Genomic DNA, 12676 nt, shown 5'->3' with positions numbered 1-12676 from the left:
GGACCCCCCAGACCGTGTCACTCGGAGTCCTACACGCTGCTCTCATCCGTGCGTCTTGAGCAATGTTACGCGTTTTCTTGTCTTCTGAATGCTAACATTGAAGCGTTTTAGTCTATAACACAACATAGCAAGCCTCCAAAGTGAGAAGGCTAACCTGTCGAGTGTGTGTGCTGCCCTCCGGCGCAGCAGCGGCAGCAATCGAGTGGACGTCGAAGCCAGGGGGTAGCTGCAGTATGCCATGGATACTGGTTGTTGTGCAGCAAGTGCTGCAGTCAATTGTTATGCTTGTTTTGATTATTTGTGCAGCATATCGAAGTTCTTCACCCGTTCATGCTGTGTGGTTCCCTTCGCTGCTCTTGGTGTTTTCCGTGGTCCTGTCGTACTACTTGCTGAGAGACAGTTCGGTGTTTGATCGCCCTGGGCGGATATATGTGCGAAGACTCCCTCCAAGTAACCAACTACAGTTTGAGTACCAACAAAGACGAGAGAGACAGGAACAACTGCGGGAGTACGACGAGCAGCTCTTTGGGCGCGCACGTCGCCCATACACCGACGACCAAAGCTTCACCGCAATTTGCACTTGCGGTTCATGTGATCGGACACTGCGGCCACGCGCGTTCTCGGCACCCGACTTGGACACACTTGGGCTCCTTAACTTGGTGCGGGGCAACAATTCTGTGGGCGTTCGGCGGAGGGCACCAGGTGAAGGATTCCGCGGAGACGGACCCGTCGTCAGGAGGCAAGACAGCATTAGCCAAAGCGTCTTCACCGGCAGCACACGGCGTGGAAGTGTGGCCAGTAGCAGCAGCAGCCTACCGTTGCTGGAAAACTGCTTTGTTGCTCACTCGTGGATAAATGCTGTTATTCGGAAGAAAGAGAGACACTGGGCACGATTCTGCCAACGGTGGCACTTGCGCCAGGAGCTTCTCCGGCAGCAACTTGAACTCCAGAAACAGCGAGTTTCTCGAGAGCGGTGGGGGACCGAACAAGTGCAACAGTGGCAGCAGCAGCAGCAACAGCAGCGGCAACAGCAGCAGCAACAGCTCCAAGAACAACAGCTGCGACAACTTCAACAGCAACAGCAACAGCAACAGCAGCAAGGACTACAGCAACAACCAAGCCAACAGCAGCAGCAGCAATTTCACCGGCAGCAGCAAGGACACAGCTACATATTGGAGGTCGACGGTTACCGGCCAGAGAACCCCGGAGGACGGACAGAGCCGCGGAACGGCAATGCGCGAAGCGGTGAGTACAGCGGGACACAGGGCCTCAGTTCTCAGACAGAGCCGCGTTTTGTGGTGCAGTTAAGGAGCTGCACGAACCTTGAAGCATCTGTGTGCTGCTCATATGGGTGCTGCTGCTTCGCAGATGGTCACATGCGCGGGTTTGAAGGAGCAGTATGACCGGTGTTTTAACCATTGGTACAGACAGCACTTTCTGAAGGTTTGTCGTTAACGCCTGCTTGCGTCTGCCAGCTGGCCCTCAATTTCTTCCCACATAGGTGTCGCGCTTGCGGAGGGATAGCCTCTCCGTGTTGAATTCTACTTGCGAATTGCTGGCTCATCCCCTCTACGGGACGATTCCTTTCTGCTGTGCAGCTTTTTCTTCATCATATGCGTGAATTTAGGCATGTGTGCTCTTGTATACCTTCTAGAATCGTCGTGTTTCTCGTTATACACCTGTCGGGTTTTTTACCTACATTAGAACCCGCGTCTCGGTCTTCAGTTCTGCTCATCTCTGTGCTTGATTGCTTACGACTTTTTTTTATCAGTATTTTGCTATACGCAGCGGTTGTGCGTTAGCTGTGCGTCTCTGAACCCCACGAGTGCACATGGCAGCCCCCTCCGCTTGTTTCATGGCTCATGGCTAGTTATGTACATCACAGGAGTCACAGGCTTCTCTGCGTGCCTTTCAGTTCTCTTCGATGCATTCTAATTTCGTTCGACATTGTCTCGTGATGAGCTCTTTTGTACGTGTTTTCTTGGCATGTTTATTCTGTCTCTGTGCACTGTCGATGTCCCCCGTCTTCCAATCCGTGAACAGAGCTCGCCCAGCGTTCGCGAAGTCGCGCACCTTCTTTGCTGTCTGGCGTTAGGTTTTTTCCCAGTGCATGCGTTATGTTGCTTGTTTTTTGTCATTATCCGTCGTTGTCCTTACATCCATGCGCCTGTTTCTCCCACGCGGCCATCCACGCCTTCTCGCGTATTCACGAGCGGAAGGCTTTCTGCGCCGTCCGCCCCATACTTTCACTACTTCCATAGTTTCTTTGAGGACTACCACTTACGTTGCCTTCGTCCTTCTGTCCAATCGCATCTGTCTAAAGTCCCGCCTCTCACGTCTCTGTTTTTGTCTCTCTTGCTTCTTGCTTGCATCCTCATTAGGTGTGTGTTTCTTTCCTCAGTTCTCTCTTTGGTCCGTCGCCGTCACCGATTGCTTTTGCCTATGGGTCCCTTGTTGCTTACTAATGCCTATGTCCTGTCTTTTGACTGCAGGGTGATATGTCCCGCAACTGCTTCCACCTTTTCGCGGATTACAGACTCTGCATTTCGGAGGAGCTGAGACGAAAGGCGCTTGAGTGAAAGGGTGAAGCACCTCATACTACAGAATCCCCAGCTGCCGTTTGCGACCCATCGCAGGCCTCGCTGCATCAAGCAGCTCTCATCTACCCTTTCCTCACTGTACGCGTCTGTCAATTCATTTGCATTATTTCCGCAGGCTCGTACCTGTGGTTGTTCGTGCGTGTTTGCGACGTTCTGTGGGTACTCCCCCCCACTCATTCCTCCGCCTCCCCCCCGTTGAGTTTTCACGATGTGTGTAATGTGTGTGTGGTCCGTCCTGATGTGGATGTGTGCGTTTGTGCCACTTCTATCTGCCTACCAGATATTTGCACCCATCCGTCTTCGTCTTCTTTCATTCGTACAAGTCGTTATCTTCATTGCGGTCGTTGCTTGTCACTTCTCTGTGGTGTATACGTGCCGCCACCCGGAGGCCTCTCCGCTCGCTTATCTCCTCTCTTCGCCCTCGTTTATCACTGTTCGATCTAGCACTCTCAGCCTGTATCCATTTATCTCCGTCCTTTTCCTCCTCTGTCTGTCGCTTACCTTTTTCTAGAGGGGCGATGCCTCTGCTTACTGGGGTGATTTTCGTCTTATATGCGTGCATCCGGGCTCGCACTGCGGCGTCACGCCTCCTCCTTCACCTTTGGTTCCGTTTCTTTTGCGATGGGGACAGTTGCGGCAGCAACGTTGAATGGAAAAATGTGACAGCAGCAACGGCAGCAGCAGCCGTAGTAGCAGCATTGGAGGGTATGGTATGGGCGGTGCTAGAGAGATATAAAGCCAGGTTTTAATGTGTCGCTTCATGGGATGCACATGTACAGGTAGTGACGTACAAGATGTGCTTTCCATACGGACACTCTTTGCATGTATGTATTCATGTATGTTTGCATGGACATACGCGTACGTGACGGGCTCAAGTATGGGTGTTTTCTCGTGCTTTTTTGGGGGGCCAAGCGCACGTTGCATGCATATTTTTTGGTTTAATATTAATTGCTATTGTAGAGCCCAGAGCCCTCGAAGGAGGCAGCGGTAATCAGAGAGTGCATTTGCACTGTTTCGGCAGAAGTCGATCCTAAAGCACGCGTTGTATATCACGGTGTGCGTTTTTTTATCCGCATGCATGTCGTGCGGAATGTTTGGCGGGAAGAGTTGGTGAATGGAGTGGTGAAGTTTATAGGGGCGTCGTCTTTGGTCCTCAACCCAAATGATTTAGGTCTCTTGTCTCAAGGTCACGGGGGATCTCCTCACCCTAGACCAAGGGGTTTGTCGCAGCCAAGACTAAGGGGTTTGTATTAACTTCGACTAGGGTCAATCAGGCGGCGTTGCTTGACGGGCATTAAGAAATTGTCACGGCAGGCACCTCGGTCCACTCATTTTGGCGGCCTCCGACCTGAAGTGTACATGCAAGGTGCCGTCGGCGGCTTGCATGTTTTATGAATGTTTATGAGGATTAAGACGATTGGAGGTTTAGGAAGGGCAATCAGCAGTATTGATTGGTGTCGGCTGTGTGGAGCCGATGCCTGCAACCGCTGAACCTGCGTAGTATACGGACAGATGCCCATAGAATTCGACACGGGGGACTAGCGTTCTGTATCCCCAGTTAGGGGGAAGCAGGAGTGCAGGGTTGTGTCGTCACGAAGTGCGGCACGCTTGCTAGAAGTGTGTTTTGCAAATAGGAGAGGTCTTTTTCCCCGGCCCAGCTCCACTAAACAGTCCTCTTCATGCTGGTTTATAAGGAGTACGTGGTGTCTGTGCGTCTTGGTGCCAAAGGAGGGACTTGCTTGGTTACCAAACTCGAAGGGTGTGTTTACACCGCGCGAATGCCTAGAGGATTATTGCGTCATAGTAGCGCTTCATTTGTTAGGTGGCACATCGTTACAGCAGCCACTAGACAGAAGCGGTACATCGTTGGGAATTCTACAGCTTAGATGGCAGATAGGGGTGAGGGAAGTAGCGTAGGGAGTGCAGGCTGGCACATAGCAGGCTCTGGCCTGGTGGGCAAATAATAGGGGGTGAGAACGTGGTAGCTAGTATGATGGTATGAACAGTGAATAGGTAATCAGTTCCATCGTTAGGATGGAGTATTTTTGAGTTTCGAGGGTTGCGTGCGTTGATTAGAACGCCGATTAGTGGGGTGGATATGGGAGGCAAAACGGGAGGATGACAGCAGAGGAAGAGGCTGGACATCTGGAGGTATACTAGACGGCAGCAGCCCCTGGGTTTATCTTAGCGTTTACATCAACTGAACTACAAACTACGGGGATTTCCATTCGCAGGGACTGCATAGGGGGGGATGACTAGTGAACATGAAGCCACTGGCATGGATTTAGATCTCGAAGGCTTGTGGTTGAGCACCCCTTCTTGTATTTTTTTTATACCACGTCTGTTCGGTTGTCGGCAGTGGTGGTCATTTTGGCATCTGCATAAGCTGTTGGGAGAATACCAATGCGGCTATGGGCAACTACACGTTACTGTCTATGGTTTTCTTAGAACCTCAATCACGTAATTCAGTCCTTTGGGTTCTACGGTGAGCAGGTAAGATGTGCCAAGCACATCTTACAGCCCACTGCCGGGAAACGAGCAGCAGCAGCTCCAGCCCCTGGTTCGCGAACAACTGCAACGACAAAAGAATTGGCGCATTTCTGCCTTCGCCGCAGCAGCAGGACAACCACCACACCTGATAACACACCGGCAGCAGCTGCTGCTCGACGGACGTCGCATGCAAGTTCCCGTACGGCTGCAGCAGCAGTAGTGGCAGCAGCAACGAAAGTAACAGTAGGAGCAATCTCAGGAAACAGGCAATCCTTCAAAGTATCAAAACGAGCAGCGGCAGCAGCAAAAATCGTTGGTCTGGAGGCGGTAGCAGCAACTGAGCTTACCGGGAAATACCTCGCCCACTTACACGGAGCATCCTAGTGTCCTCACTGCCGCACGTTTGCTGCACGGCTTCACCTGGTGTATAATCAGCTACAACATTGCAGGGCACTCACTTCGAGACTATGTATATCCATTGCGATCTTTTGCCCCCTGAATATAGTCCATTTGCGTAAACAGTGCCGTGGCCTAGGCATGCGAAATGCAATGGGTGAGACCTATGGCTGCCTGTACTGCCGCAAGGTTTAAACGTAGCGATTCAGCGGGTAGGGTATGGGTGCAGGCTTTCTCTGCCTTGGAGAAAACAGCACGCACAGCACGACGCTATGGTGTTCGCTCCCACCAGCCCTTATCCTCGGAGGGCCAGATGACGAAGCCCTTATCGGTGAGCCGCGCATCATAAGGACTACGCATAGTTCTCAACTGGCAGCGGGGAACATTACAAAACTGTGGATTGTTAATCTGAGGCCTTGGAATTTCTTTTTTAGCATGTTTGCAGCAGGCGGCACATATCTTCACTTGCCATAATTCTAAACCCTACACCCGATTCTTGTGTCTTGCTGCATAGCGGATGCAGTGCCCACCATCAACGACCGGGGCAGCGCCCAGAAGTTTCACAGCCTTCTTGACCGGTACAAAATCGATACCCAGGAAGACGTCCGTTTAGCTGAAAAAACACTATAAGTGCCTTGCAATCCTATATGGTACAAGACGGGTTTCTAGCTACATTCGTCCTGTCAAATCCTCAACGACAAAATTCATTCACTCTAGTATTGTTCTTCTGCTGTTTCCGCCCATTTGAGAGCACCTGCGACCGATGCATGGTCATCTTTGGAGGGCACACTCTGCCAGAACCCTCCCCCCCGGAATGCTGATGCCTAGCCCCACCAAAGCAGAAGTCCCACCAGGCTGTGATGTCACCGGACCATCGGACACTGAGGTGCCTGGCATACAATCAGTGTAAAACGCATACTGTCCCGTGTAGATATATCCAGGCCCGTCGGGCTACAGGGCCTGCAGGAAGCTTCCGTGTGGAGTCAGCACTTGGAATTAGCCATTAATCCTCGGCTGATTTTAGGTAGGGTTTCGTTTGGGCCAGATGAATAAACGGTAGCAACCTAACCTGCTGCGAAAGTCATTCTAGTGTGCGCTCACCAGCATTAATGCATACAGAATATGTGTACATTCACGATCATTGAAGGACATCATTATGGGTCATGCAAAGTGTTTGTGCTAATTGCGCAAGAGCGTCTGAACGCCAATAGGCTTGGTATGCCGGTCCCGGCGAACGTGGGTAGCTCTCTGAAGTCTCTAGAGGAAACATGCAGGATTTCGTGAAGGGATGGAGCCCCGTTCAAGAGCTTTTTGTGTAGGCTCTCTGCCTAGGTAAGTTTCAAATGTCTTCTACAGAAAGAGGAAACGCTCAGGACATCCGTTGTATGGGGGGAAATATCAAAAGCTTGAATGTCCGCCAACTCGTACCTGGACAATCCACAAACGTCAGCGTCACAGACATCGCAAAACCTTCAGAACCACTCTAGATATCCCCCGCTGTCGCCACTCGAAGTAATGCGCTTCTCGCAGCGAATGCAGACAGGCCGTCCAAAGCCGCTGGTGTGGCCTAAGAAAGGCCACGCCCTTAGGTCCACACCAGGCACTAGGACCATCCCTACCCAGCAGCAACAAGGGCCTCCGCGTCTCTGAAGAATGCAGGCTGATCATGGGCAATGTAGACGACGCGGGGGATGGCCGCTGCTGCTACCCACCTCCGCATATTCTGCGACGCAATGCACGCAGAGAATCTGTGCTCTCTTCATTCTTAAGCCAAAATCATTCAAGAGATAGGGTGAGCACTAGACGCAATGCACGCAGAGAATCTGTGCTCTCTTCATTCTTAAGCCAAAATCATTCAAGAGATAGGGTGACCACTAACAGTACAACAGCGATAGCAACTCTAGGGACAACTGCATTGGCATTGCTATTACACGCATGGTTCAGGATTGTCCTCTAGCAAAAGCCTCTTCAGGTCAGTAACCGTAGATGAGACCTTTCAACCTAACTTGCCTTTGGCAGGCCCCCGCGGGAGGGCGACAGCAGCAGCACGTCAGGAAGGTGAGGAGGTCCTGCCAAAGTGACCCCTGCAGGAATAATGGGAGCCAACAAATAATTTGTGGACTTCCGAGAGTACCAGAAGCTGCTCGTGCACGAATCTACACAAGGCCAAAACTAGAGGGTAAAGTGCAGCATCACGATGCCCAACGAAATCATGTGCTGATTGCGTTGTTCCTGCTGTACCTGAAGCAGCTTCGACGCTGTCGTCTGATGCCTCCACCTCGAAAGCCCTTTCCACCCGTCGAGGGCTCTTGGTGCTTTTCCCTAATGCGTTTCCTTGCTGTAGGCAAATACACTGTTTTCTTGCAAAAGACTCATCCGCAAGTGTAACGCATGCACCACCCAGTCGGCCATTACCATACGCACACCACGGGCGGCATCGCACCAGATTGTAATATACGAATATCAAGCCGGTTCTCAAAAGCACTTCCTTGGTATCTCGGCTGCGGAACCCATTAACAGTTCCATACTTCGAACTCTCACCTGCGAGCGGTGTTGCGCCCTTCGGGGGCCGGAGAAGCCGGAGCGTGCCGCGAAAGCAGCAGTGACGCCTCTGCAAACACCATCCGTCAAGGCACACGCCTTATCGCACAGAAATGCCGCGTGGACCGCGGGGGCTGATGGCATCCGGATGCTTGCTCGTCTCTCTGCATACGGCAGCACAGTCCCCCACTCCTTCACCCCCGCCGGCGACCCCGAAGCTTACCCACTGTCTGGACACTCCACAACCTCACCCCAGTACAGATCATTAAGAGCCATGTTCTTCCGGGTCTCCTCCGCGTCGGGGGCACTGGAGGCGAAAACAACGACCTGCACACGCGTAGGCAGCGAGCAACAACGTGAGCGGCGCTGTCAAAGGCCTGGCTTGTCTTTTTACTCCTAATATTTGGAATAGATTACAAGAGTAAAATTCAGCGGAATTATTACATCAGGGGCCGCTGCACTGTTGTTGCAGCGGCGTGACGCTGTCTTTTTCTAGACGCTGTCTAGAGTTGAGCGCCTTTTACGCTATGCAGACTCTGTGGAATGTTAAGCATGCCTGCAAATGTGTTCTTGCTCAACTCTACAACCTGTTCGCGAACCTGCCGGGCGTTAAGTCATAACCCATACGCCACGACGTCACAGTCCCATTTGACACGTGCATAATATAATCAAAATGCGCTTGCTGTCTGTCTGCCCCTACCTTTTCCACATGCATCTGGACATACCTCCTTGAATAGGGCGGAAAGCAAAATTTCAAACAACCCCGCCGATCCCAAGGCGCCCCATAGGCGCCCTGCTGCCCTTCCTGCCGCCTTCTCCACAGCGGGCCAAATTTGTTGAAGTGCGTTCCCACGGCCAACAACACTCTCCCGGGTTCCACCTGCAGATGCAAAACAGACAAAATAATAGACGCTTTCTGTGATTACAGAGGGTGCGACGGTGGAGCATCAAACTGCATACATACAGAATGCAACACGGACAATCTACGGAGCAATCAGTACTGCGAAACCGCAAGCTGGCTGCTTAACAACTGGCAATGCTAGTCTGCCTGGTGCAGTTGATGAATGCCAGAAACGCCGACATGCATACACGAGCGGAGCTCACCTGTAATTCTAAATCGTCGACCAAGTACTGAGACGAGAAGTGCATCAGACCCAAGGAGGACCTCGTCAGGGGAATGCGGCCTGCAGCGCCAAAAACACTTACGGGGCTCCGTAGCCGCACCAGCACCAAGCGCAGCACCAGGAGCAGCAGCAAGTGCAGCTATCCGGCTAGACGTATCAACAGCAGCGCCGAATGTCGCAGCAGTAGCAATGCCAGAGGCAAGCAGGGAAGTCGGATTTGACCTTCTAAGATCATGGAATGTGACAGCTTTGAGGGCTGGGCAGCGTTTACTGAGAGTCTCCGCCAGTTGCACGAGACGTGGCCGAACGTTGCTTTCCAGGTGCCCCTTCAGCCGCAGAAGCACCATGCCATTGCACCCTGTGCAGTCCTCTACGCGCACAGAGCATCCACACACTACAGCTGTACTTATGTCTCTTCAATCTGCCGATGTAGCCAGGAACTAGCAAACCATCCAATGGAATATTCCCGGACGTGAATGCATTGCTCCTGTATGCCTTTTCGGCTGGTTGCGTTTGCGGCTACCATGACACGTGGAGTATTCACCAATTCCATCGGAACGTAAACGAAGAAAACGCCAAATGTTCAAGCACTTCATAAGCATACATCAAGCTGCAATCATTAAAAACCGTCCTTCGCCTTACTGTAGCATGTGTAGCAACAGCAACATGCATACAGTTTGGCATAACAGCGAGAGGTTCAGGCGCAGCACCAGACACAGCAGCAACAGTAGCGAAATTCACCCCCCCACCTGCCAGTCTGAGACTCAGGCCACTCAGCGTCCCCGCACCGCACCGCTGGTCAAGTATCCGCAGTTGCCGGCTTTTCAAGAGGGGCAAAAGGACATCCGTCAGATGCCGGTACAGCTCACGCACTGCGACGCGCACAAGCCACAAACGCAACGGAAACAAACTCGTGTAGCGGCACAACCAGCAGTGCAAGCAGCAACGAAAACAGCAGGGCCACATGGCCCTAAAACGTCGTACAGGGGCCCTTAAGGCGAATGCAATCCTGAACGCCGACAATGTTGCTGCACCCATCATATGCTGGAAGGCCTAATCTAGGTATACCCTCGACTAGCTGAAGCAACATGTCCGCTCGAGCAGCAAATCTGCATCACACGTAAGAACAATAGAGGAAGACACAGCCGCAGCGGTAATGATATTGAAATGCATATCTTCTATGGAAGAGGAGACGCCGCACTTGCTACTGCCACGAATGCGCCCACTACTGTTGTGGCTGTCACAACTGGTAAAAGCTCTTACAAACGACAGTTGTGGATGTGCTACTGCTAATTGTGCCGGTGTCTGACACAAGTGTTGCAGCAGCAGCGTGTGCTGCTGCTGCAGCCCACATCGTGTTGCTGACTGCGTCTCAGACGCGGCTGGGACGAGAGGCGCCACTTTAGGGGGTTCCCAGCGGCCGATATCTTGCTGCGGAGTCTGCTGGTTGTGTAGTTTCTGCTGTCGCAGCAGCACCTGCTGCAGCATCTGCTGCAGCAGCTGCTGCTTGGATGTACGTTGATGCGTAAGGTCGAGGTGTATGAATTGGCACCCGCCGCAACCTTCGAGGAAATGGGGACAAGGAGACGCTCGTTGACCTGGAGCTGCAGAGCAACAATTGCGTCTCTAAATATACTCCAAGTGTAGGCCAATTTTACGTAATCATGGAGATGGTGAGCTGCTGTAAACTAGAGGAAGACAGCATGGAGGTGGAATAGCAAAACACAGGCAAGGTGTGCAAAACACCGGCACGAGCAGGCACAGCACTAAGCACAAGTTGCATCCTCGACATCAGCCGTGGATCACAGCTGGCAGCACCTCCAGCATTAGAACCCGCACCATCAGCATCCACCGAGAAACCAGCAGCGGCAATGCTGAGCATGAGCAAGAAAGCTGACCCATCATCTCTGTCCCCAAGAATGCAAGCCTGCATTTGCCCCTTCGAGGCTGCAGCTTCTCAATTCGGGCGGTTACGATTTCTCTGGGAAGGAGACGAGGAAATTTGGCTGTTACGTGGAGGCCCCAGCGCTGCAGCAGCAGGCGCAAGACGCCTTCCCCTGTCCATGTGAGAGTCCCCACCTGCATGAGCACCCAACAAAGAGGACACATGCATAGGGACAGCGTCTGTCACCTGACACGTGTTCAACATAACCGCCGAGACACACACGCGCAGGTGGAGCTAACGCCACGAAGACAAGCGAAAAAATACAGACGTAGGCAACGACAACGCCCCAAAAAACGGGCAAAACCTCGGAGTCGTGAGAGCTACATACAATGCAAACGACACAGGAAGAGGCGACGGACAGCGACCGACTTTGAGGAACTGAAAGATACCAAGAAAGTGCGAAGTGGTCGGCAAAGCTAGTGGGAAAGCAAAGGTGCATAGTTGGTCACAGGTTGCGGCGGCGGCGCAGGCATACCCAAAGTCACTAGCAGACGCACAGGCACAAAACCCGCAAAGACATAGAAAACGAGACTCATCTGGAAAAAAGGCATGAGGCCAGGAACGGCCAAACATAAAAACACATACACAAACATGGATATAAGAAAATGCGCTGAGGTATACAGCTGCATATTGGGAGAGACAAGGGCACGGAGACAGATGAAGGTGAAGACACGCACACAGGCACCTACAATGAAGAAACAACGACACAGGCACGCGGAGGGAAAACAAAGTACAAACCCACAGACAGGGGCCAAGACAAGCTCGCGAACGGACCAAGACACAAGCTCACGCAAAGGCATCCAGGAGGGTACACATATACACATTGAGGGAACTAGAGAAAAAGGTAACATTTACTCTCAAATGCGAACAGGAAAGTACAAAAACACAGATGGGGAAAAGATAGCTACCAAGTAAACTGCACAGAAAACGAGAAGGACAAAGGCAACGCCAAATATAGCTACAAAACCGCACACACCCACACCCACATCCACACACAGGTACACACGGACTGTTAACGTAAGAGGCAAATACGATGATAGACAATGGCCAACAGCTAGGCAAAACGAAACTGCGTCAAAGATGTAGAGATAGGCACAGGAACATCCAAGGGCAAAGGGATGCGCGGGTAGAGACGAAGTCAAATGCAAAAGTGGGGGCAGGGGTAAATGGGCAGGCCCAGAAACGCAAGCATAAACGAACATGGATAGACAAATATACCACACGCACAAGCCGATACGAAGAGGCACCAAAGGATCCTGCACTACTGAGGACTGGCGTCCCAGCTCCAGTAGAATGTTGATCAGTTGGCTTCTTACCTTCAAACCTCGCAAGATATCACCCTCTTCTGCTGTGCTCACAACGTTCAATGGCCCCATAATGCCGCAGCTGTTATTACTTGTGCTTCTGCTCGTGCCTCCACTGTTGGTATAAGCGCTGCTGAGGCAACGGTTGCTGCTTCTTAAGCTGTAGCCGTTCCTCGTAGTATTGTTGTTGATGCATCTGTCATCTGCAGTAGCACCAGAGCTTACGCCTTCATTGAGAACACGTGTACTTACTGATGCCTCGGCAAACCTATCTGC

At 52.0% G+C, this 12676-nt stretch overlaps 2 protein-coding genes across 2 annotated transcripts; one reads left to right on the top strand and one right to left on the bottom strand.

The window, feature by feature from the left end:
* Window positions 1-233: 233 nt before the first annotated feature.
* EMWEY_00018740 (hypothetical protein, conserved) lies at window positions 234-1403 on the top strand (the record flags this gene model as incomplete). The annotated part of the gene is made up of 2 exons (XM_013480092.1): window positions 234-1245; window positions 1369-1403. The coding sequence occupies 2 exons, from the start codon at window positions 234-236 to the stop codon at window positions 1401-1403; spliced, it is 1047 nt and encodes a 348-aa protein (XP_013335546.1).
* A 5698-nt stretch (window positions 1404-7101) lies between these two features.
* Window positions 7102-11084, bottom strand: EMWEY_00018730 (RNA methyltransferase, TrmA family, putative; the record flags this gene model as incomplete). The annotated part of the gene is made up of 12 exons (XM_013480091.1): window positions 7102-7209; window positions 7497-7570; window positions 7728-7824; window positions 8028-8097; window positions 8251-8354; window positions 8552-8626; window positions 8753-8907; window positions 9234-9521; window positions 9901-10023; window positions 10136-10260; window positions 10518-10755; window positions 10991-11084. The coding sequence occupies 12 exons, from the start codon at window positions 11082-11084 to the stop codon at window positions 7102-7104; spliced, it is 1551 nt and encodes a 516-aa protein (XP_013335545.1).
* Between the last annotated feature and the right edge of the window lie 1592 nt (window positions 11085-12676).

The sequence above is a fragment of the Eimeria maxima genome, genomic scaffold, assembly GCF_000499605.1.
Source record: "Eimeria maxima Weybridge genomic scaffold, Emw_scaff161, whole genome shotgun sequence".
Lineage (NCBI taxonomy): Eukaryota > Apicomplexa > Conoidasida > Eucoccidiorida > Eimeriidae > Eimeria > Eimeria maxima.
This window is presented reverse-complemented; position numbering and strand designations above follow the sequence as displayed.